Source organism: Anas acuta, chromosome 1 (assembly GCF_963932015.1).
Source record: "Anas acuta chromosome 1, bAnaAcu1.1, whole genome shotgun sequence".
Classification (NCBI taxonomy): domain Eukaryota; kingdom Metazoa; phylum Chordata; class Aves; order Anseriformes; family Anatidae; genus Anas; species Anas acuta.
The window spans coordinates 122,287,572-122,313,937 of record NC_088979.1 but is presented as its reverse complement, the minus strand read 5'-3'; the positions used below and the strand labels follow the sequence as shown (position 1 = coordinate 122,313,937).

The 26,366-nt window shown below is 38.7% G+C and overlaps 1 protein-coding gene across 1 annotated transcript in view; it reads left to right on the top strand.

The window, feature by feature from the left end:
- The window catches only part of TBX15 (T-box transcription factor 15), a 97,434-nt gene that overhangs the window by 47,498 nt on the left and 23,570 nt on the right, over positions 1-26,366 (top strand). The window contains exons 2-5 of the mRNA XM_068698781.1: positions 11,165-11,378; positions 22,086-22,187; positions 24,491-24,662; positions 25,099-25,266. Coding sequence (XP_068554882.1) covers positions 11,165-11,378; positions 22,086-22,187; positions 24,491-24,662; positions 25,099-25,266 — 656 coding nt within the window. The remainder of the gene's footprint in view (positions 1-11,164; positions 11,379-22,085; positions 22,188-24,490; positions 24,663-25,098; positions 25,267-26,366) is intronic.

The following is a 26,366-nucleotide window of genomic DNA, read 5'->3' as shown; positions in this document are numbered from 1 at the left end:
ACACTCCCAAAATGATTATAGCCTCTTAAAAAAAGTCTTGGTCTTTCTTTGCCCCTTTGGTGTTCTTTACCTTTAGTATTTATGTGTGCCAATCATTTATAAGCCATCTTTATTTTGGACATTTAATTCCTTAAATTGGTTCCTATGAAAAGAAATATATTTAGTCCGTAAAACTTATTCTGCCTGTGTTCTTAACATTTTGTTGTTGTTGTTGTTTTTCCCATTTTTTTTTTTTTTAATGAGCAAAGTACTCAAAAACCATGCAGTACTCCATCCTGATTCTCCCCTGTGTTTTGTGAAGGATAGTTGCCCACCAAAAGCTTGACTGGGAGATGATAATCTCTGAGTGTGGGTGATGTGTTTTGTGCTACCTCACAAGGTGCACAGATGGGAGAGATGAAACTTCACCTTGTTTTCTACTTAATCAGTGCAAGAAACTTTATTTCATTTCTCTTCTTTGCCTCCAAGCTTTTGGTGCAGTGGAGCTGTGGTAGGCCTGAAGTCTCTCTCAGACATGACCTTGTTGCGCTGTGGCTCTACTGGGGAACAGATTACACTTGCTTTTGGGTCACCTCTGAAGTATTGTCTGGCATTCTGGGCATGGGCATGAAGCCTGTGTTTATCTCTTCCCTCTCCCTTCCTCTTCTTGCCTGTCTGTTGGACTGAGGAGGAATGTAACTCAGTGCCTCCTTCCTCTGCTGTACATGAAAGGGCAGTCTCTAGCTACAGGGTTTCTTTACATTTTGGTTGCTAAATGGAGCCACATCTTGGCTCTCATGTTGTCTCAATTGTTGTCTCTGTATGCACTGCCCAGAATTGCATGGGATTATTTTGACTGGTCAAATTGCACAGTATGGAAGTCAACTCATCTGCCCTCTCTTACCCCAAGGTCACTTTTGGCATCCCTTTACCTGTCTTCTACCAACTATGGCTGCTGTTAATATGCTACTTGTATCTGTCTTTCTGCTTATCTCTGCATCAATTTAATCATTAAGAAGTTCTTAAACATTAGGAAGAATATGTTTATCACTTGTAAAAAATAACCCAGGCTCATTGTGAATAGTTCAGTGAAAACATCTGGTCACTCTGAGGAAGTGATGAAAACAGTGAACAGAATGCTAGGTTGCAAGAAATATCCCTATAAAGTACGATGAAAATACTATAATTTCTGCTTGTGAGCCAGTGGCAGGTCACTAACTTAAAAGCCAAATGCATTTTTAAGAACCAACCCCATACACATATTTACCTGTCTCTGTGAGTATCTAATAAAAATAGAACGGATTCAGAGAGTGGACAATTAAAATAGTAAGAGCTATGGAAATACTCCCTTATGAATGAAATATTGGATTATGGTTGAGAAGTTTAGATAGAGGGTAATCAGAATTGCACTAGGGCAGATATTGTCCTGGAGTGCCTGGAATAAAGTCTGGTTCAGAAAGGAGTATGTGGGTAGGTAAGTGGTCTGAAAGAAAGCTTGGATAATGTAGCATGTGGATGAAAAAAATGAGTTTAATGATTTGTGGCACTATTACAAATCCAAACATAGGTTCAACAGAACCAGTCTGCTAATTAGTTTTCCCAAAAGAAAATTCTATATTGTGCACAAAGCAAACAAATTAAACTCTAAACTTCAGCTTAATGGAGCTGCATTTTGCAGAACCATTTCCATGGAAATTTCCTAATTATTTCCTTCTGAAAGGCAATACAAGAAATACATAGAGTGGTATTTATCTCATTATAACATTGGGGCAAAAGGACAGTCAAACTAAAAAGGCAACGCATTTTTAAAGTGCAAAAGGACTCTTTCTCTTCTTCTGTGCATAATTACACTGTGGAACTCACTGCTGTATGATGACAGTGCCAGTAGCTCAGTAGGACTCAGGAAAAGATTGGACATTTCTCATTATGAAGTTGCCAGCTGGATCCCTGATACTGCTGTCATGATAACCACCATGGTATAGGGAAACATATGTAATGTCTCTTTCTCTGTGGTTAGTAGGCCACAAAATACCTTCAGCTAGCATATATTTAAAATGTTAGTCTTCATTTTTTTTTTTTGTACTATATTCATACCTACAAAAAAGATGTTGATACTTCGGGGACTTCACAGTCAGTTTAGATTTCTTGGCAATATCACATTGGTCTCAGAGAGAATTGACACCTCTGAAGCATTAATTCTGTTTGCTAATGGTGCCCTGAGCAGGCTGGGCACCATTAGCCATTTTTTTTTTTTTTAACAAATGATTTTCTCTCAGTCTCTCTCTCTCTCTTTTTTTTTTTTTTTTTTTTTTTTTTTTTTCCTGGCTGGCAGAGAGAAGTCCAAGCCACAGAATCCAGAAACAGGCTGTCCCAGAGCTTGTGCCGGTTCCCATCAGGGAGGGGCCTGACATAGGGCTAAGATCTAGTTTCAAACTCCTGCACAATTTGTGGCTATTCAGGGCCAACATGTTGGTTTAGGCTGGTCTCTAAACATTTGTTGTATGGTTTTATTTATAAGAATAATGACTCTATGTTTACAGGCTGCAGCATATAATATACCTAATGCTTGGTCTCTCATGTTTTTAGCTCTCCCTAACTTTCAAGTGCATTTTCACTCTTTAATTTTATACAAACTCTTGGACATTGGCCAGACAAATTCTTTGTAGTGTATACAGTTCAGGATCTTGGCCAGATTAAAGTTGTCATCGATTTCACCTCCCTCTTCTTTTAATAATCCCACTTTCTCCCCATTATTTCTTACATTTTTTTTTAAAGTTGCTGTTCTCTGTGCTCTTCTGAATTTTATTGAATTTTATGCTCTTTTATATTATCTATTGATTTAGCTGAATTGTATTTCTTTTATTTCTTTTCATACTTTTTTTTTTTTTTTTCCATTTTATGAATGGCCTTTCTGGATGTTTGGTACTGAGCAGTCTTCTGTGAAGCTGTGCTGGTTTTTTCCTGTGCTAAGGAAATACTGACTGACAGCTTCAGAGAATCTCCTCAGGGACTTTTAGGATTCTTTTGGTTTCTCTATACCAAAATTTCAAATTACGTTTTCTTCAAAGATAGTCTGAGATACTCGATACCTAAGCTAATTTTTGTTTTCTAGAATACAATAATACAGCAACATGTGTCAGGTCAAGTTTCGTTACCTACTGGTGTTTGTTCTCCTGATAAGTGATTGCCAGAAACCTTTGCTGGAGAAAGGTTATGCTTATTGAATACTTCTAAGCAAACAAGATAGCTCAATCCAGAGATTGGAGAGTTAATAAAACAGACTTTTTTTGACATCTATTCAATGGGATATTTTGCTTGTAATGGACAGTCTAAAGCACAGACTGACGAGTTGTTGGCAGTTTTCTTAAGATAATTTCTTTGGACTGGGTGAGAAGTATTGAAAGAAATCCTATGCTGTGACACTACTCAGAACAGTCTTGGTCACCTAGCTTACACTTCCCTAATTAGAATTTATATTTGTCAAAGATGACTTCAGAGCCCAGCAGCCAACATCTCCATCCTTAGATGATCAAGCTTGAAACTGGAACTGGACTTTTGACTACCTGGTCCTAAACTGCATGTGGGCAAAATATGCTTTATCTCTGTATCCTAAAAAACAAAAACAAACTTACAAACAAAGCAAAACAAAACAAAACAATGGATTGTGAGATTAAAAATCACTTTAAAGTTCAACTGTGACTGATGTTCCTTTTCCTGGCTGGAATAAGAATTAACTTTAGAGGGTGAACCCCCAGGGCTAAGTGTACTAGTAAACTCCAGCTGCTTTGTACTTCTTTGCCAATACTGAGAAGCCATAAACCCAATTTAACTTGCTGGTTAAACCAAGTTTACAGCTGTTTTGCATTGCTGGAGTGTAGTAGAACAGTCAGAGCATACCAGTGAATCACGGTGATTTTTTCTTTGCTGGGGCTTGTATCCTTTTTTGAGTCTTAATTGGAATAAGCCAAGGAAGAGGCAGTCTGTTCTTGGCAGCATAAAGTCAAGTTGATGCAAGACTTGCTTTTAGAGCCAAAGCCACTGTGTTTTTTGTCTTTGTGTGCTTTTATAGTCTTCTACTAGTAGTGATTGACATAGATAAACATATATATATTTAATCATTCCCTGTCATACAGGCCTTATACTCAGTCTTTATCTCAGTAAGGAGAGACATTAGCTTGAGTATATTTCACAAGCTTTGCTGGCTCAGGTAATCTTATAAAAACACCTTTTAAAATTATGATTTAGAAGGATGAAGAAAGCTTTCGGGTCGAAATGTCAGTGGAACTCTTCACTTCAGAACGAGCTTGTCTTTAATTGTTTTCATTTTTGACCACATCAGATTTCTTTATTTGTCTATATCACAGTTTCCCATCCATACAATGAAAAAATACTTCTGTCTTCTAGCTTTGACTTGGTGTGTGTGTGCTTTTTTTTTTTTCCTGATGTTAATGCCATTTTGTCTTGCTGTGGTTTCATAAAAGGATCTTAGTCTGGAAATGAATTATTTGAATACAGTGTTAGGCTGTCTGAGATTGCAATGTAGCATTAGCATCAACGAAATTCTCAGTTTGGACATGTTTGTACTGCCATCAGACCGGTAAATCCTGAAATTCATTTCAACTTGTGATCAACAATGTAATAAAAAATTAGTATTGTCAGTAATAAAAATGTTACAGGTTCTAGCTACTCAAAGAAAGCACAATTAATATGGTAGGGGAGGTGAAAGACTGGAAAAAAATTCAGGGAGATAAGACAATGTGTAAGGACACCTGCAGAATTATCTTTGTGTTATTTGCTTAGTGTAGCATGTGCGTATGGTTAAAATCACCCAGAAATGGTTTAGAATCATTTGCCTGAAGCAAGTATTATTGTTGGACCACCTGTGTAAAATGCAATCGTGTTAATCTGAATAGTTCTGTTGAACCCCAGCCTGCTTCACTTCTGCAGCGTCTGCTGCCTTTGCTGTTACACAGCTTCTAGTGTAACTTTGAGGTTACTGGGGGCTTCACTTAGCTTTCACCCAAGTGTTAGTTATAAAGGAGAAGCCACCTGTATATCTGAAGTCATTGCACCAGCAACCACCATATCATGGCCAGGCCAACCTCCACTCTTCTGGACTGTTCAGACTTAGTGTTTCTATACTTTCACTTCCATAGGATTGTGACATTTTGTATCCAGATTCCAGTAATTTCATACTTCTATATGTATAATTCCCACGCTACTGACTTTGTTGGGTGGCAGCAGCATCTGCAAGAGCAAAGCTCTCTAATATTTCGGCTGAGTTCATAGAAAAAAAGTGTCAACCCCCAATTTTTTTCTGGCTCTGCATGTCCGGGATTTTGTACCATCTCTGTAGTCTGCAGATCCTGGTTGCCAGAAAATTGACTGCAGGAGTGAGGGAAGGACCACCTGTTGTACTGAACGTTCACAAACCTTGCAAACTAAAATAAACAGTTGAAAAAAAAAAAAAAAAACTCTAACAGCTTGTAACAGCTGCCACATTCCACTCAAGAGAAATCTTTATGCTAATGGAATCTGACAGGATCTACATCAGATATCTACACATAAATTTGGGAAGGGGGGAACTGAGAGAGAGAGAGATAGAGAGAGTGGGAGAGAGAGAAAGAAACAGAGAGAAAGAGAAACAGAGAAAGAGAATAAGACTTTTGGGCTTCTCTGGGTAGGTGGTATTTTATGTATATAAAGTTTTTGCCATTGTTCTCACTCTTGTAGTTTACATTCTTTGATACCTTGGAGTAAAACATGTGCTGAGTGCACGAGCTGCATGATATGGTCAAGGACTAAACTGAACTCTTTTTGTTTTAGTGGTTAAATATGGGGCACAGTATCCCTGCTGTGTTCCAGCTGCAGAGAAAATTCTGCTGAAGATCCAAGTATGAAGTTGCTTAGAAAATTAATGTCTTTAATGTCTCACATACCAGTTTGCCTCCTGTATCAGACTGATGAAGATAGAGGGAATTCACATGAGGAATACTAGGCAGCTGAACTGTAAAAATAAGGCAGTCAGTAGCAGCTTACTGCTTTGTATAAGACAGCTTTTATCCCATGACACGTAGTGTTGGTGCAGGAAGCTGATTGGGGTTATTGGCCATTGTCTTGGGACACTCAGCAGGGATGCTGACCTTAGAGTCACTATGCTTTTGAGAATGGTGTTTTCCTTCCTATCTGCCAAAAAGAAGCCTGGGAATTTGTGGAACAAAAGAAATCATAAGCTGACGGTTCCCAGGGTGATCTGGAGATAGCAGAAATGGGAAAAGGATTAAGAAAGAAAAATCTGAACTGGCTGTTCCTATATAATCTCAGCAATGGCCACTGTATCCCTGCAGGCTCTGAAAGTGACCCTAGGGTCTTGTTGATAGACTCCAAGTTGCTGAAAGTGCCAAGAAATTTCTGTTCCTCTAGGCTCAGCACTATTAAATTGCCCCAGCTGGATATGTGGTTAGTGAGGTAACAAGAGATAACAAGAAGCCATCCAACAGGGCAATAGAAAGGGAACAGCCTTGAGCAGAGTGGCAGTGAGAGAAAGCTATGCTTCAGGTCTTAGAAAGTTATTTTGAACATGAGACTTCTCCCCTAACTTTTTAGTAGTGTCACAATAGATAGTTTGAAGCTCCTTGAAATACAGTGCCTGCTAGAATCTGTATCTTTTTGACAGATCAGGTCAAGTCCCACAATCAAAACTATCCGGTCAGCTTGTTTGTCCAGCAAGCTGCCTGTAACAAGGGGCAATATTTTATAAACTTTACTCTGTATCACCTCTGAGGAGAGTGATATAGTCTGCAGGGGTTGATCATTGGCATTCCTCTGTGATCAGAGGATTGTTCTCCACACAGACCAAAATGGCTGTGTTTTCTTCTGGCTACGTATCATTCCACAGAAGAGCAGAAATAAATGACAGAAACATCAGAATAAAAAATATTTATAAATAAATTATAAAAAAAAAACCACCAGGAATGGAAATGGATGGAAGATTTTGAAAGAGATGTACAACAAGGGGAAAATGAAAGTGGTAGTGATGTGAACTGCTCAGTCAGCAGGAGCTTGGAGATGTTCACCTCAACAGCTATGGGGCAGCAGGAAGGGTCCTTCTTTGAGCATTCAGGTGAGAGGAAGGAGCTGGAAGAGAAAGGTAAGATCAGAAGGTGGAAGTTCATGGATGCCCATAAAATTAATAAGGAACATATAGACCTGAGAATATTTCAGTTGAAAGTCCAGTGTAATACTGTAGCTTTAGAAACCTCAGCTGCATCTACTCCCATCTTTGCTAATTACAATCAGTGGAAGAGCTTGGCTTTGGGGCATCCTTTTTCATGGACTGTACTGTATCCTAGCAAGAGAAAATGATAGAAGTATTTTAAATGCCATTTCCCTAACATATGCCAAAAGTGACAAAGTTTGCAACCTGTCACAGCACCAGAGAACCAGAATTCCTGTGGTAGCAGTCAGAAGTCGTCTCCTAACTCTGAAGGGAATCAGTCCATGTTGGTTCTGCATTTCCCTATGACTAGACTTTGGATTCAGAATATGGTCTTTTTTACAAGGCACTTTGTTAAGGAAAGTCAAGGAATATTATCTTGTCCCCTTGTTCCTTTGGAGCCAGAAGAAGCTATAGAAAGCTTCTTCATTTTTATTTTTATTTTTATTTTTATTTTTATTTTTATTTTTATTTTTATTTTTATTTTTTATTATTTTTTATTTTTATTTTTTTCTGTTTGTCCTTCAGTTGAACACAATATGTAGTAATAGCCACAACCTGTTCCTCAGTGAGTTCACAGACAATTTATTTATTTATTTATTTATTTATTTATTTGTAACTTCAGGGGCTATTCGTTATTTCCCCCCTGCTTACACCAATGTAAAGTAGAAGTAGTGCCTTTGAGTTTAGTGAAGTTGCATCCCATTGAAATTGATGCATGAAGAAAACTAAGCTCCAAGTTTGACTGTCAGAACAAAACTCAAATCTTCTTCCTGTCTTGCTTTATTGCAAGTGCAGCAGAGTGGCTTGAGCTGGGCTAGCTGCCAACCACCACAAAGTATGAGGCATTGAGACTGGGTCACTCTGCACCCCTCTGCATGTTGCTCACTTACAGATGTTGCTGCCTGTCTCTTCATTAATTTTGAATCCCAATTTACATAGAGACTCCAGTTAAGAGCCACAGAGCTACTGAGATTGAACTAAAAGCAGCAATCCTAGAGATTCCATCTCTTTCATTTCCAGAATTGGAGTAAAGAGGGGTACTTGCTGTTCTGAGCATTAATCCGGCAGTAATTATAGATAACATTTCAAGGCAGAAAATAGTCAAGCTTGGAACAACAACAAAAAAGGTTTTTATTTTTTTTTAAATATATTTTTTATTTAATTTTATTTTCCCCTCCTGTGTGTGGCACTGCATGGTTGGGTAGATATTGACATATTAGTAATTAGGCAATTCCTTTTGCAGTTATTGTCTCATGCCAACATGGCAATTCATATTCAAGGATGTGACTCTCCTTTCACTTCCATCATTACCAGAAAAGTCTCCTAAGACTGCTGCAGTCAGTTTAGTGATATCAGCATAAAGTCAGCGAGAGGGGATTTAGGTCTGTGATGTTTAGTTTTCTGCAGCATGCAATTCCAGTCAATTCTCAGGGATCCCTGGGACTCCATCCACATGCCCATTTTGAAAGGCTGTCTGGGAAATGCTGAAATGATTCTGGGACAGTATCTAGCCAGGTGCCATCTGTTGGCCATTTACTATACTACTTCAGAGGACATACAGAGTTTGTGAGTGCCTGAACCAAGCACAGATGGTGTAACCTAAAATAGTCTCTCTATATGAGAACCCTTAGTTGAGTACATCATTGCAGGAGGAGGACTCCATAATGGAAGCTTTTCCCTAGGTTCAGTCTCTTCAGACCCTCATGGTAGTTTACCTTCACTTTCTTAGGAGCTTAAAGAAGATATGACAATTGTTAATGATTCATTTCATGAGTAATCATACAAAAAGGTCTTAGAGTTATTTGAGAAGTATTATCTTGCTTCTTCTTAAAGGATAGAGTGATTAACCATCACTACAAAAACTAATATCCTTAGTGCAGTGATACATACTCAGGCTTATCCCCTCCAACCCTTTGAGGATGAATCATTTGAGCTAGAGAAAGCAGGTAAGTATCACATTGCTCCTGCATCACTGGGCTTCTTATGCAGGCACCAAATATCAATGACTCCTTAATCTCAGATTGATCCTCTAGCTTGTGGGCACAGAACCCCAGCAGGTTATCTCATATTATCTTATCTTAGACTGTATCTTTGATATCAGTTTTGGATGGAGTACTGGTCTCCATGTAATAGTCCTCTCTTGGTTGGCTACTCTTTAGAAGGGATGGACTTCTTACAGCTTCAGCCCATCTTAGATGTCAGTGGGAGACATAAAGGACCACATATTCAAAAATGGTTGAGAGCAGTGTATACCAAACCTTTCTAATGTCCTATAGAATTTCTACATTATACATGCAGAAACTTCTTGTCAAAGTTTACTGAAAGTGTCCTTCAAGCAAGTCCGTTATGCAGTGTCAGATTCTCCTAGGATTCTCTAGAGGATAAAGGCTTCCTGGTGGTACTCGGGGCTGTAAGTTTCTCAAATACCTTCAGCCAAACAGTTTATGTCCGTGCCATTGCAGCAGTACAAATTTTCCAAAAACATTCCTACATGGCAGGAGTTGGGGCTTGGGGTTCTGCAGGTGACACCTTCACCAGCTTCTTCTTAACTGTGGCACTCTTCACTAGTGTGCAAGCTGCTCCAGGAGATATTGTAAATCTGAGACCCAACCTGCATGACTTCAGGGTTACTGGACAGTTTCTGGCACTTGTTTGATATGGAAGAAATTTTGGCTGGGGTGATTTCACCACATTTGTAGCATAGATTGTTACTTTTTATCTTCCTAAGTTTCTGTATGATAGCTGTTCTATTCGTTCACTGTGATGCTTTTGTTTAGGTGATCAGTGAGGACACTCCATGGCATTGTTTCTGTTTTTGAAAGCTACAGAGCTCTTGATCCATTTGACTGCACACTTCACACCATTTTATTGTTCTGTCAATCATCTATTCAATACTGGTGCCAATTTGTTAAAAATCAAATTCCAAATGTAAGTGCATTGCTTTGCAGAATGTATTGTGAATAATGATGTAATTCAGGTGTGCACCCTGTTGCAAAGTAGCATTACTATTTGCAAAATTCCACCATAGCCCTATCATATGAGATCTAGGACCATACATACATATATATATTTATATATATACCATACCTATCTAAAATATGTATCTGAGAGATTTTGGCAAAGAAATGGCTACCTGGCTCAACACGCCTGTGCTTTTACACTAGTCTGACCTCATTTTTTTTGTTTGTTTGCTTATTTTTTAAGCAAAACATTCTCTTCTTCTCCCCCATAGAGGGAGGTGGTTGTCTCATGTGGTCTTTTATGTGGTTTGTTTCAATTACTTTCCTTGGTAACATATTCCATATGTTTACTATCTTTCCTTTTTGTCCTTCAGTAGCCTAGAGCATATGCCTCACCAAATGCTGCATGGTTATTTTCCCAGGAAATGTAATTTTTCCAAAAAATTATTATAAAAGCAAATAAAACACATTTCCAAAATGGTATTGCCAAATAGCAAAATACAAAATGCTCATTATTTTTGATGACAAGAGTATTAAAAGGGGAAAAATATTTAAACATAACCAATTCTTCAATAGTAGTGTGGGAGGATGTTCAATTACATGGAATATAGCTTTCCAGTGAGACAATTTAATGTTGGATTAAAACTATGGTTGAATTATTATTTTTTTTATTTTTTTTTTCACGTCTATATTTTGTGCTCTGTTCCTGGCATTGTGGTGGTGTTTGTTGCTATTTATATTTTATGTTGAGGGTCTTTTTTCAGCTGTTTCTAAAACTTTATAAAAATGCCAGATGTCATATTGGAAACCCAAAGACAAAAATCAGCTCATAAATCACAACAAACCATATACATCTCTCTCTCTCTCTCTCTCTCTATATATATATATACACCAAAGCCAATTGTACTATTCTTTAGCACTTCCTTTACTTGCTTTCCTCTTCCCTCCCTTTTCTACTTACAGTAGGTAGAACCACAGTATCTTACCTGGTATGTTTATTTTACAGACTCAGAGCAGAGCACTGGGTCAGACACAGAGGTGTTGGCAGAAAGGACATCCTGTTCATTTGGCTCCCATTCTGACCTTACATCTGGTGGAACAGGTCCTCAGCCTCCTCCACCTTCATCCATGGAAGAGATCCAGGTAGAACTGCAGTGTGCTGACCTGTGGAAAAGATTTCATGACATTGGGACAGAGATGATTATCACGAAAGCAGGCAGGTAAGATATCTGGCTTTCTGTCTAGATTAAAAAAAAAAAAAAGTTAAAAAAAAACACCTTTTTTTTTTCTTGAGGAAAAAATAAATATTTTTTTCTTCTTGATATGTCCATGGAAATAAATACGGGGAGTGGGGGGTGGCTGGGGAATGGTTGTCACATTTTCACAGCTGTATGTCCTACCATCTTTTTAAAGATAAAATAGTTCCATATTACTACTTAAATCAGTAGCTCCAAAGGAGAATTGGCAGCTGCAGGAAGTAGTTGAGGATAGACTCTCCTTAGAGCAAATAAAACAGGAAATAATCATTGTGCTGCTGGCTGTACTGAATTTTTGTTGAGTTATGAATTGGGAGAGAGCCATTTGATTTTCCTTTCAAGTTCCCATAGCACTTCATGAGCCAGTTGATTTAATCTCATGCCTAGCTTAATTCAAATTCACCTTTGCACCAAAGGAATGTCTTCCTGCAATTCTAAATAGATAAAATGCTAATGACTTCCTGTATCAAAAATGTGCAAGTTTAGTGTTTCCCTCTGCTCTTGCAACTAATCTCATGCCAACTGCAGTTAGGAAGAGCCACTAATAAGCCTTTTTTTTTTTTTTTTTTTAATAAAACTCACTGCAATGCTTAGCTGAGAATAACATCCTAATTGATCTCTACTATTAAATAATGGATAAAAATCTGCTCAGCAAAACACAACTTGAAGAAAACTGAAAATTTCTAGATCCCTCAAGCTATTAAAGATCCCAAATTGTTTAGTCATGTTTGCATTAATGTAAAGATTCTTACCTCCACCCAATGAGATTTTAATTCCTAATAATCTTGTTACGAAGAAAGTCAGCACCATGGACAGGGCTGATTAAAGAGAGTAAACCATGTGGCTATCACAGGAGTTTTTCTGCCCCTTCTGCAGAAATGCAGAAGGCAACTTTTCCATAGTTTTGTGGGGAAAAAACCAATCTCAGTATTTGATTGTTCATAATTAAGTTTCATGTCAGTGATCTCAGAATTTGCCAGAGCTGCTGGACTTGTTTTTTTATGTTCTTGTGAAGTGGTCACTAGTGTTCAGAAGACCCAGGAAGTTCAGTTAATTTGAGGAAAGTTTTCTTGAACAAACAACCCAGATATCCCCAAAGATTATGAGAACCAGATTAACTCCTGGTTTTGTAAGTGCCGTCTCATTAGAAAATGAAACATTTTGAATCAATACAGAATGGGCTGCTGGTTTTGCCTCAAATGGAAAAGGCAAAGAAATAATAACACTTGCTGTTATCCAACATCTTTTCACTAATGAAGTCAAAACAGAAGGGAAGAAAACTACTAATTTTCATTTTTCTCATAGAGGGTGAAATTGAGACCTAAACAGGTTAAATAATCTGTCTAGCATCATTAAATATGACACTGGAGGAACCAAATTTATTGGTTCTGAGTTTGTTTTCATAGAATCATAGAATGGCTCAAGTTGGAAGGGACCTTAAAGATCATCTAGTTCCAACCCCCCAACCATAGGCGGCGATGCCACCCACTAGTTCATGATGGCCAAGGCCCCGTCGAGTCTGGCCTTGAACACTTCCAGGGATGTGGCATCCACAGCTTCTCTGGGCAACCTGTTCCAGTGCCTCGCTACCCTTACAATGAAGAATTTATTTCTAATGCCTAGTCTACATCTATCTTCTTTAGTTTAAGACCATTCCCCCTTGTCCTATCATTATCTACCTGAGTAGACAGTTCTTCTCCATCTTTTTTGTAAGACCCCTTCATGTACTGAAAGGTCACAATGAGGCCTTCCTTGAGCCTTCTCTTCTCCAGGCTGAACATACCCAGCTCTCTCTGCCTTTCTTCATAGGAGAGGTGCTCCAGTCCTCTGATGATCTTTGTAGCCCTCCTCTGGACTTGCTCTAATAGGTCCACTTCTTTCTTGTGCTGGGTGCCCCAAACTTGGACACAGTTCTCCAGGTGGGGCCTCACAAGGGCAGAGTAGTGGGGGACAATCACCTCCCTCCTTCCTGTTGCCTGCACTACACTGCATCTGAAAATGAAAAGAATATATCATTACCTGCTGGATTAATTATAGTTCATTCTCTTACAATAAGTGGAGTGTATAGGCTTCAGAGCAGCATAAATATCTCAAAGCCCATCAACACCAGTGCACAGGAAAAAAAACAGAACCATAGTGATATGAAGATCATAGAATCACAGAATCACAGAATGGTTGAGGTTGGAAGGGACTTCTGGAGATCATCTGGTCCAACCCCCCTGCCAAGCAGGGTCACCTAGAGCACATTGCAAAGGATCACATTCAGACTGGTTTTGAATATCTCCAGAGAAGGAGACTTCACAGCCTCTCTGGGCAACCTGTTCCAGTGCTCTGTCACTCTTACAAGTAACCAAAAAAGTTGAAACATCAATGCCACTGCAGTTTTACAAATTCTTCAACACACCTTCTCACAGAAGCCTTGAGAGTATTTGCAGAGGTTTTAGAGAAGGAAGAATTTATGGAAGAAAAACTAAACAAAACAAACAAACAACAAACAAACAAACACTGAAATATTCTGGGGAAATACCAAATAATTACATTAAATACTTTGGATCAGTACAAAAAAAGAAGAATTTCTATTAGGTCTGCTTGGTACACACATATGAAAAAAACACTATATATTTTCTTACAAAGTTTTAAAAAAATTGCAATACTGAATAAATTGCTGTCTTTTTGTTTAAAAAAAAAGGAAAACATTTTTGTTGAAAATTTTCTTCTGCTGTCTTCAAGCTATAAACTACTATTTTGTTGCTTGGAACAGTCTCAAGTATGTATTTTGACACTTGTGATATAAAACTATTGTTTTGACATTTATGAATTGAGACGTTTCATGTCAGCAATGGTTCATGGAACTTGTCATGCATGCTGCCTTTCTGTTTGACAAATACAGTTTTCCACATTGCATATCATCATAATGAACAATAGATACATATTCCTAATTGCACAGTAATAACAGGAAGCTGATTAAAAATTATTGTGAGATGTACTTAGTTCCTTCCATGTTGCAGCTGAACAACAAATCCAGTTAACTGCAATTCCAATTCCATTTACCTCATGCCGGGAAAAAGGCTTTCATTTAGAGAAGAAGCATCTCACTTCATATTCATATTCGCTTCCCCTACCTGATTTTTTTTTCTTCAACAAGTCCCATATAAGATACTTTGTTTTAGTTTTCTAAGTTTTGGCTCGAATATTTTGATTTTCATGCTTTTGAAGAAAAGTCTACAAGCTCTGGGGAAGGCCTTGTTTAGTTGCATTTTCTGATGAAATATCTAAGTCTATATTTTAGCCACCTTTCAGATATGTTTAACAGCACATGTTAAAGAAGACAGAGACACTAACTTTATTTTAAGAAGTCCAAAACAATGTATATATATATATATATATATATATATATATGTAGGGAATAGATGCAGGGAAATATGTAAGAACTGTAAGAAATATTTATTTTTTCAAGATTTTTTTTTCTTTAACACCATTAATGGCATTCTCAAGTGCCAAGCTTGAGAGCATTTGCAAGCTCCAGTCTTGACAATTTTTCCACTTATAAAAAAACTTGTAGCACAATACGGAGCTTAACTTACTGAGCAAATAATATATTCATTACAAACATAAATCATATTCTTTCACCCTGAAAGGAGATGTTTATTATTACTTTAGTCCTCATGGACATCAGGCTCATCACTGGCTGCCCACACAAACTCTATGTTAGCTACTAACCATATATATATTTTTCTGTTTGATGGTATTCTTCTCCAGAGGTTAGATTAACAGTATGGGAAGGGATTTTTTTTCTGCAGACCACATTTCTTATTTAACTATCACAAAGTTTAATGATTTCGTTACTTAGTACATCTATTTATTAGTGACAGTTCTTATAGGTTAAAAAAATACATGTATATGCACAAGTTAAAAGTTTAACTTTTTTTAGTTAAACCTTCTTTCAGAGAGGATGTGTCCGTGATGGGTGAGAGATGTCTAGCAGTCCTGTTTCTCTCTATGGAATGCATGATACATGATATATCCAGTAGATGAGATTGCATGATTTCTGGCAAAGAGAGCTGAATTGTTATCTCCTGAGGATTTCCTATTATTTACTGAAATAGAGATGTGCAGCTTCTTTGCAAATTTTTCCTTCCCAAGGGAACAATTTTCTGTTCTTGCCGCTTTCCCTACAGAAACCCTGTCTGAGTCCTGCAAGGTCTTTTTGTTTTCAAGGCCTTTATAATTACAGACTCAGTTGCCTATGACTACAGCTGCTCCTTAATTTTATGTGACTGGTAAGGCATTGTTTGGCTCCTGCCTGACCTCACATTGTCTTTTTACTCCTACTGTTTAAATCTAGTTTCTAACCTACATTCTCATTTCAAACATATTTCTGGAGCTATATCCTGCTTATGTTCAGCATACTACACTTCTTAGCTTTCAAACTCCCACTCCCATTCACATTTAATTCTGCTTCATTTTTTTCTTTCTTGATACTGTATGATGTCTTTTTTTTTTTTTTTTTTTGGTCTGTTTCTATAAACCTGTATTTTTTTTCTGTTTTCATAAAGTTCTCTTAGAACTTTTTCCTTCTTCCTTTTTATCAGAACTCTGTTATTCAGAATTTAATAAGATTCTTCTAACAAGAGTCCTTTGTTCTTTGTGCGAAACATGCAAATGGCTTTTTGTCAGCTGCAGTGCATTCAAAACTGCAATCTCTTTTATCTATTTTTTGTTCGAAATGCAGCCTTAGACTGTACAAAATAAAATGAACTCACCTTAAGCCCCAGGTCATACTGATTTAAAGCAACTATTCCTAAAAACATATTTAACTATTTTTCTCTACTCTTCTCCACCATGCGTTCATGCTTGCTGGCAACATTAGCACAGGAATCTGAATCCCTCCCCACATTATCTAGATAAAGACCATGGTCATCTGAGCTGCAGCTCCAACAGTTAACTGCTGACAGAAGTGCTGCCCAAATGAGAAAGAAATTTGCAATTTTTACTGAGGGAGGGATGCACTTCCACTACAGTGAATGTTTGGAGTACTGCTCTGGAAGGGAAATGCCACCTCTCATGGAGATGATTGTGACTGAGCACACAAACACAGACAGGAGTTATTCCTCTGGGACATAGGTTCTGCTTGTAGCAAATTCAGGATTTCTTCTCAGCAATGAGGGAAATGAATGCATGAGTCTTATCAAAGTTATCATATCTGTGCTGAGGGATTGCTCAAACCTGGGTGCTGAGGCCAGGCTCAGTAAAAACAGTGGGGATAAAAAAAAACAACAAACACAACAGAGTGAATGGAAGAGGTGGCCTTGCTATCTCCTGACTCTTCAGTGCCTCCTGATAGGTTAAATGGTATTTTGACTGGAGTTTCTTTCCCTCCCAGAAACTATGAGCCAGAGTTGTTTGAAACATGTACTTAGGGCTGTTTACACTACTGAATGGCTGTTTTATTTCCAATGGAAGGAAGGAGGGAAGGGCCTCATGGTCCTCTTCAGTTGAGTCAAAACCAGGGATTTTGTTTCAAAGATTTGTTGATACGAAAGGGACTTGTGGAGAGGACTTCTCAGAGCAAGGGCTGGCAGGATGCAGCTACCAGACTGTTGCCCAGAGGTCTTGGCCCAGTGGACCAGATAAGCTTTCTCCAGCTTCTAGAAAATGTCTCTTTGGGGAGCTGCTGGGAAGATCTGCTGGACTGCTTCTGCCTTATAATAAATCCTTTTTCTCCCAGCCTTGCATCAACTTTTCCCCTCAACACTTCTCTACATATTCTCACACTGCAGAGGGAAACAACGAAGCATTCTTGCCTTCCCTTCCATTCCTGTCCCTCACTTTCACTTCCACGGGTTTGTTTTTATAAATAAATATACATTTGGCACCAGACATAAAGACAAGGAAATATGAGTTATAAAAATAGCTATAACTTCAGGTAACACTGTAAATTCAGGTACGTTGTAAACACTATGCACACTTAATCTGCAAGCCTAAATCAGCCTGAATATTTTTCAGAGTTTCTGAGTCCCATTTTTTATGACTGGGAAGTGACTAATCTCTCTGTTTTTGTCAATAAGTCTGTACCAAAAGATAAACAGTCTTTTAGTACAATTGAAGAACACACATCTTCATTTTATGGTTTACATTTAGCAGATGTAACCCTTAAGCAAATTTAATCCCATTTAAGTTAAGTTTTTGTTTACATGGTGTGTAAATCATTCAGTTGAACAGTCACAAAAGCTGCAAAGTAAATTGTGTTGATCCTTTTAAATTGTCTTCTGACTTTAGCTCACTAAGCTGTCTGTACAGGTGTATTTCCAGTGTCTAAACAGCTTCAAGGAACTGCAGTTGTATTTTGAGAAAACCAGCCAGGTACCCATTAGTGTCTTATCACCTAATGAGTGGTGCCGTCTCTAAAACTTAACTGTAAAACAGAGAATGAATTCATGTTGGAAATGATACTTGGAGGTAATCTTGTCCATGAGGCCACTCAGAGCATGCCAACTTTGTAGACAGATCCAACTTGACAAAAGCTTTACATGTGCTAGTTCCCTGGGCAGGGTTAGGGGCTGTCTCTTTTGAGACTCCTAAGAGTTAGAAACTGAAGATTATTTTCTTGGGAAAAAGAATCCAGTTTGGGGATGTACACATAAATTTTCTCTGAACAGTTTCCTTAAATGAAAACTATGATTTCATGTTAAATGAAAAGTTTCAACAAGAACAAAAAAAGCTGATTGCTGCAATCCAACTTCTTTCTATCTCTGCAAATTCACAAACATGTTTTTTAAAATCATTGCACTACCGTGCTAGCAATTAATATTTTAACGAAAAGATCTATATGTATTGTTAACTTTCTTTGCATTCAGAGTTTAATAAACCTCTTTCTCATTATGGAAGAAGTAAGGGATTGAGTAGGCTGAGGCACATGGTTCTTACAAGAATGCTTTTTAAAATTCTTCTAAGTGTTTCTAAATCAATTGAAATAACTTATTTCATATCATGTCATATTTCCCCTAAATGGGTACTGTATATATGTGTACAGATTTCCAGCCTAAGTTTAGGAAGATTGCTTTCCTGCTGAGTGGTAAAGCTAATATATAAATAACTTGACCATCCCAAACTGCTGTTGATATAAAACCTCCTCCTGAACTGTATCAAATGTCATCATGTGTTCCCTGTGAAAACTAACGGCCTTCGTGTCTGAGCTGTTGACTATAAAGACAACTGATATTTTTCTGGATGAAAGGTTCTTGACTGTTTATGAATACAGCCATATTCAAATGACCTGAATTCCTTCCAAACCTTTGAACCCTCTATTTTCTATAGGGTTGGTGCCTAGGGAGACAAAGAGTCAGCCAACAGAAAACAGAGCACTGGGACTTATCCCAGATTCTACGTATGTCACTCAGTCACTACTGTTTATCTCTACGTTTTCCATTTTTCCCTTTCCACACAGCAGTGCTGCTGGAAACCAGCTGTGATAGGTTCAGGTCACATCCTTATGTCAAAGAAACCCGAGTTACGTTTACACCCACAGAAAAACGAAACCTTAATTTTTTAGAAAACTTTAAAATACACTTAAACATTAGAGAAAGCAGTGGGATTAGCTGAGCTCTCTCTGATCATTTTAGAGATTAGCCCCTAAGCCTGTTGAATGGTCTGTGGTAATCTTTTACAAGGTATTTCATAAGCAAACAACCCCATAAGCTATACTGCAACATTACACAGGGTTTGGAGAGAGCTGCTGGGAACACACAGTGTTCAGTTTTCCAAATACAGTACACAGACTTAGACCCAAAGAGACTCAGAATTAATCCTGGATTTCTCATCAACCCTCTGAAACACAACCTACCTCTTAAGCTTCTCCCAAGCCACCTCCATCCAATTAATGAGAGCTGGATTGTAAAATGCCACATCATGTACCCATTTGGCGTGGTAGATTTAATGAGCCATTGTGGTAGAAACAAGGTAATGTCCTCAAGCCACTGAAGACTAATCCATTATTCCTTTCTTCCCCTCTAAATTGTTCCTCTAGCAAACTCACACCATCGTCTATACAAATGTCTGTCTTTGAAAGGTTTCTGCAGACAATTTTTCTGACAGTTTTATGTCTCTCATAACTCTGGCTAGCGATGTGCTGGCAGCTGTGGGGTGATGTTCTCACTGCCCCCTCGATGAATGTCCTTTTCCAAGGCAGATTCAGTTACTAATAGATCAGAACTTTGCTTCTCCATGGCCTGAAAAGGAAGAGCTATGGGCAGGGTGAATGCTGAGTGTTGACCTCCTCCTTCCCACCCTCTTCTCCAAGTGGTTGTATGTGGTCCAGATGGGAAAGAATAATATAACTTCTCATGGTTGCATCCCTTGAGTACATTTTTGAAAGACAAGTTTGGAGATGTTCACAAACTTTCCCATTTCCTTCCTCCAGGCTGTGTCCATACTTTGAGAAACAAAAATGTTGGGAGGTGATGTAAATCTTCTCAGACATTTCACTACTCTTTGCTAAATAGAAGGAAAAATGTCGTGACTGTTCCTAGGGAGGCCCCCTAGAAACAAGGGACAAAGATTTATTGTACACTTTTCTGGATTTTTTTCATCATGAGTTTAATGATATTTAATAATAAAGAATTTCTTCCTAATATCCAATCTAACTCTACCCTCTTTTAGTTTAAACACATTATCCCTTGTCCTACCACTAAACTCCCTGAGTAAGAGCCCCTCCCCATCTTTCCTGTAGGCCACCTTTAGGTACTGGAAGGCTGCTATAAAGTCTCCCTGAAGTCTTCTCTAAACTGAATGTCCCCAGCTCTCTTATCCTCCCTTCATAGCAGAGGTGCTCCAGCACTTTGATCATCTTTGTGGCCCTCCTCTAGACTCTTTCTAATAGATCCATGTCCTTCTCGTGTTGGGGGCCCCAGACCTGAATGCAGTACTCCAGGTGGGGTCTCACAAGAGCAGAATAGAGGGGGAGAATCACCTCCTTCAACCTGCTGGCTACACTTCTTTTGATGCAGCCCAGGATATGGGTTGGCTTTCTGGGCTGCAAATGCACATTGACAGTTTGTATTGTTTTTCATCCACCAATACCCCCAAGTCCTTATCAGTAGGGTTGTCTTCAATCTATTCCACTGTCCATTGCACCAACTAATTTGTTAAACAGCACTGGTCCCAATACTTATCCCTGAGGAACACCACTCATTACTGATCTCCACTTGGACATCGAGCTGTTGGCCACAGCTCTTTGACTGTGACCAACCAGCGAATTCCTTACCCACTGAGTGGTCCATCCATCAAATCCATGTCTCTCCAATTTAGATACAGTGGGGACATGGGGTACATGTCAAATATTTTGCACAAATCCAGGTAGATAACGTTGGCTGCACTTCCCCTATCCACCAATGCTGTACCTCCATCATAAGAAGGCCACTAGATTTTTTCAGATATGATCTTCCCTTAGTGAAGCCATGTTGGCTGTCACCAATCATCTCCTTATTTTCCATGTGCCTTAGCTTAGTTTCCAGGAAGATCCATGATCTTGCCAGGCACAGAAGTGAGACTGACTGGCCTGTAGTTCCCTGGGTCTTTCATTTATTTATTTTTTTTTTCCGTTTTAAAAATGGGGATTCGGTCATAGGAACCTCACATCAATCATGCTTCCAACACGTCTCCATAATGTCAATGGGGTCATAGCCCTGCAGGCATGTGTATATCTCTAACTTCTAACACATGACATAAATGATTTACTCACCATGCTGGTTGAGGAGTATAGAATGGCATCTATATTACTGGCAACCAGAGAATTTTGAAGAAGAAGAAATTATGACATAGCTACATCAATACTGATATATTTTGATATTAACATTGTTCTTGGCTATTGTCTTCTGAAATAATTGTCTAGCAACACTAATTTTTGCTGGTGAAAAGTTTCATAACTTACCTATCAGGCAAAAAATCTTAAGACAGAACCGGATCATATGTCACAGAAAAGACAGCACTTAAAAAAGGTTTTTCACAAAATACTGACTAGAATTCAAGGAAACCATGGTGATTATGCCTTTTTTTTTGTTAAGTGTGAAATATAGGCCTAATAAGCAGATTCATTTAAGGGACTTTATTTATTTATATTTTTTTTAAGTATCTGTAAGCATAAAAGCAAGAGGATCTTTCAGGATGATGGTTTTGCTTTCTAGAACTACCAAAGTCCATACTGAAATGTGAATTTCTCAAAAACACAGAACAAAAATGATCCTGCATTTAGTATGACATGAAAGCATAATTCTAGATGGAAAAGCAGAACTAAGAATGTATACTGCCCATCTGTGTACTGAAATACCTAGAGAGGAGGCCTGACCTGAGGGACAATTTGTGCGGAGTGTAACAGAACTGTCTACTACAAGTCAGGAGCAGAGACTGCTCGACTGGAAGTGATTATTGTAACCCACAGGTTGTTATCCTGCTATTCCTTTTCTTAATGGAAAAAATGGAAAAAAAAAAAAAAAAGATACATAGCACAACCAGCACAATCTTTGCTAACTACACCGAACCCAGAGGCCCAGAGGAGTTATGCCAAGAAGAGGGTTTTGTAAAGTAGCATGCTCCTGGTGTCAGAGAGGGGTAAGAGCCCCTTCAGCTTCTTTATTCACTATTTTCTCCCTTATTTCTACTCTTCTTTTTTTCTAGGAGAATGTTTCCAGCCATGAGAGTGAAAATTACAGGTTTGGATCCCCATCAGCAGTATTATATTGCCATGGATATTGTGCCTGTGGATAACAAGAGATACAGGTAAGCTTTTTAGGCGTAAAGATAGAAACATTGTGATGGATCAGTGTCAATGAAAGCATATGAAAGATATATGCCATTACACACTATTGCAAAGGTATGCTGGAGTACACTCTGTTTACACCATTAATTGATTTGACCAGAATTGTAAGACAAAAAAAATACAGAGGTTTAATATACTCTCTTGCACATTTGGACTGTTATCTGAGACTGTTACACCTCTAGGTGGACAAGGAATTGGCTGGTTGGTCACACTCAAAGAGTTACAGTCAACAGCTTGATGTCTAGGTCTTGATGACCTGTGAAGAGTGGTGATCCAGTGATCTTCAGGGTTCTGTACTGGACCAGTGCTGTTTAACATCTTTGTCAGTGACGAGCACAGTGGGATTGAGTGCACCTTCATCAAGTCTGCTAACACCATGCTGAGTTGTGTAGTTGACACACTGAAGGGAGGGGATACCATCCAGAAGTACCTTGACAGGCTTGAGGTGGGCTCATGCAAAGCTCTTGAAGTTCAACAAGGCCAAGTGTGAGGTCCTGCATCTAGGCTGGGGTAATCCCAAGCACAAATACAGGCAATGTGATTTAGATTAGATATTAGGAAGAAAGAGTGTGGGAAGGCACCAGAACCAGTTGTCTAGAGAAGGAGTGGATGCCCTATCCCTGGAGCTGTTTAAGGCCAGATTGGATGGGGCTTTGAACAACCTGGTCTAGTGGAAAGTGTCCTTGTCTAAGCCAGGGGCCTTGGAACTAGATGGTCATGCTCTATGGTTTTGAATAGTAATCAGATTTTAATGGGAATTTATTAACAACACAATTAACAATGACTGTCTGAGGGACCTGGTCACTGGAGTCTGGATCCTCTAAAACTACCTACCTCAGCAAGAAAGAATGGGCAAGTGGACAATGAACAAATGGGGGGTACTTCAGGTCTAGCCTGAACCAAACTGGGTGATTTTTGTTTTAAAAGCATTTACTGTCCAGCACAGCAGCAACTGGGATTGAAGATCCTGATCTACAGCATGGAGCTGTTGGGAAAACCTCTGGTGAATTGCCACCACTTAACTGAAAGACGGGATGAGGAGATTTCTCTGGTATTAATGGGCTCTGCATCATAGAAAAGTATGCTGGAAAACTCATGGTGGTCTGCATCCCAGAATACTATCCAGACAGAGGTGTTTTATCTAGACTCATTAAAAGACTCTTGAGAGCAAGTCTTTTCCCCAAATAGTCTTTACTGTACCAAACTTCAGAGATTCAAGAACTATGCCTCAAATGCTAAATATTACTTATTTATATATTATTAATTTTGCTCTCAGATCATCCAGGGGGTTTCTCAGGAAAGTGATTTTCCTGGGAGGTATCAGGGTGGTACCTGATACCCAGACAGTTTTTTTGTCTCCCTCTCAGTATGGTTCAGTGCTAAAACTGAAAATGTGTATGTTGTCTTATACTTTGTTTCTGTCCTTGTTAGCTTATTCAGCCACATTGAACAAGCTAGCACTGAAAGGAATGGATTTATTTCTTTGCATTTCTTTTGAAAATACAGGAAATGAGTCACTGTTTGTAGGTAAGGACTGAAATAGCTTCACAGAGCTGAGTAGAGACCCAAGGAAGGGCAGTGTAGGGCACGACCTAGAAGTGTTAACAGGACTGTTTGTGAAATACCTTAAGCTGAAGGAGCCACAGGACAGAAAGAAAAACAAAATCTCCAGAGAAAGCTGTAGTAAAATAATTTATGGCACATATTGGATGGTTAGGTCAAGAACACAAAAGATTTTTTTTTTTCCTCTAATCCTTACTTTTGCAACACTAAATGGAATTTCCTATTTTGTAACATTTTAAATGAGAAATTCTGTTTTATCAGTTGTTGTGGTATCCATAGGATTTTGTCCTGTCTGGATGAACACATGTGTTTTATACAGTCTGATATGGCATCCAGTGCAGATTTCCAGAAATTATGGGGCATTTATTAATAAATTTTCAGAGAGGACTTTGTTTACCAGTATTCTCTAGCCTCTGGCTTAGAGAGGGTTAAGGAGTTGAGAAGGCACATGTGGCAGAGTTTTACAGGGAAAATAACTGCAAAGGTGGTTTTAATAATGAATCAGGTCTGAACAAGTGGCTCAAGGGTAATCTGGCTTTCATTTAGAAGGTAGGAGGTTGCAATAAAGCACATTCCCCCCTGACTGCAAATGAGAGCTTGAGGTGTGTGCGGTAGGGTGGCAGGGGAGGAGAAGCCCTAAAATTGTTCCTCTAGTGAGTGAGTGACAACTTTCCTTAGCCATCACCCTTTTTCCTTTCAGGTACGTGTACCACAGCTCCAAGTGGATGGTGGCTGGCAATGCTGACTCCCCAGTGCCCCCGAGGGTTTACATCCACCCTGACTCACTGGCTTCTGGAGACACTTGGATGAGGCAGGTGGTCAGTTTTGACAAGCTCAAGCTGACCAACAATGAACTTGATGATCAAGGCCATGTAAGTTAGAAGCTAGTTTTAGCACCTCCTGCCCCAGCTTCCCTCATCCCAGACTGAGAAGGGTGCTGCTCTTGCTCTAATGCTCCTCTGCCCTGATTGCCACGCATATGTGTTGATACTCTCCATGGCTGAGCTTTTTTTCCTATTTCAGTGCTTTTCTTTAAAACGTTGCTTGGCCCTCTAACACAGTAAATCCCCTTTCTCTCCAAAAAGTCTGCTTTGACGCAGCATCTGCACATAGCATGAACTTTGTCTCATATGTACTTGTAAGACAAGAGTAACTTATTTTGCATTAGCCCTTAATCCTTCCCTGCTTCCTCATACTTCTGGATGTAGTGCAGAAATTTTAGAAAAACAAAACAAACAAACAAGCAAACAAACAAAAATCCCACTACCTCTTCTTCCTCCTTTTTTTTTTTTTTTTTTTTCCCTTCAGATAATCTTACATTCAATGCATAAGTACCAGCCCCGTGTTCATGTCATCCGAAAGGATTTCAGCAGTGACCTTTCTCCTACAAAGCCAGTTCCTTCAGGAGATGGGGTGAAAACCTTCAACTTCCCAGAGACTGTCTTCACCACTGTGACAGCCTACCAAAATCAACAGGTAAAGTTGTGTGCCTTCAAGCTCCTTTTGTGTTGGGTGTTCATAAAGATATCAGTGTATTCTTTGTGTTTGTGAGACATTAACTTTTTCTAAGAAATGTAGCTCAAGAAGTGAGCTACATTGTCCACAAGCCCACTGTGTTTTTCTGTACAAAGAGAAAATGTTTGCTATGGAGTAGTCAATCTAGCCAGAAAACCATCCTGGAGGTAAGGTGACTGATGTTTCTTCCCCAAAATAACTAGGTGAAAACATCCACCAAGAGGTGCATTGTGTTCACTTTTCCTTGCTGCTAATTTTCCTTGTGGTACAAACCCCAGTGTCCTGACTGCACTGTGATTTTATGGCAGTACCACCAGTCCAGATCCATTATCTCACAGAGGAAAAAAAAAAAAAAAAAAAAAAAATATATATATATATATATATATATATATATATATTTTTTTTTTTTTTTTTAAATTCAATGAAGGTAGAAATTTTAAAGAAGAGTGTCGTCAGTTTGCTGACAAAAAAAAAAAAAAGCCTTTGAATATAAGCAACAGCAGTCTATCTATTGCACATTAAATGAAGTTCTCATGCATAATTCAGATTTGATTCAGATCCTGCACAGTTTCCAGTGGAGAGTGTTACTGTTGGCTATAGATGTAAGGAAAAGATATTGCCGCAGTGGGATCCTATCTGCAGAGGCACTGGCTACTGATCTTTGTGACTGATCTGCCCCTTTTCTTAAACTAGACTTCTTTGCACCCAAAATGTAAATTTAGTCCACACTAGCGTTAGTTTACAGAATTCCCTGTCTATCACTATCTTCTCAAAAGATAATATATCCTTGAGAGGAAAACAGTTGTCAGGAAAATGAGAGCATTTGAAAACGTAAGCATTTGAGACACTAGCAAAGAAAGAAGTTTGGGAAATGGTTTGTGTGGATTACACAAGTTTACTCCCTCTTTTCCTTCAGTGGCCTCTTGAAAGATGTCCTGGTCTTTGAAGGACATGGCCTGTTTCATTGTTTCTATAGGAATTGTATGTTGAGATACCCACATAATCACACATTACCTCTGTACATTTCCCCTAGTCTTCACATCACCTCTGCCATGCTTTGG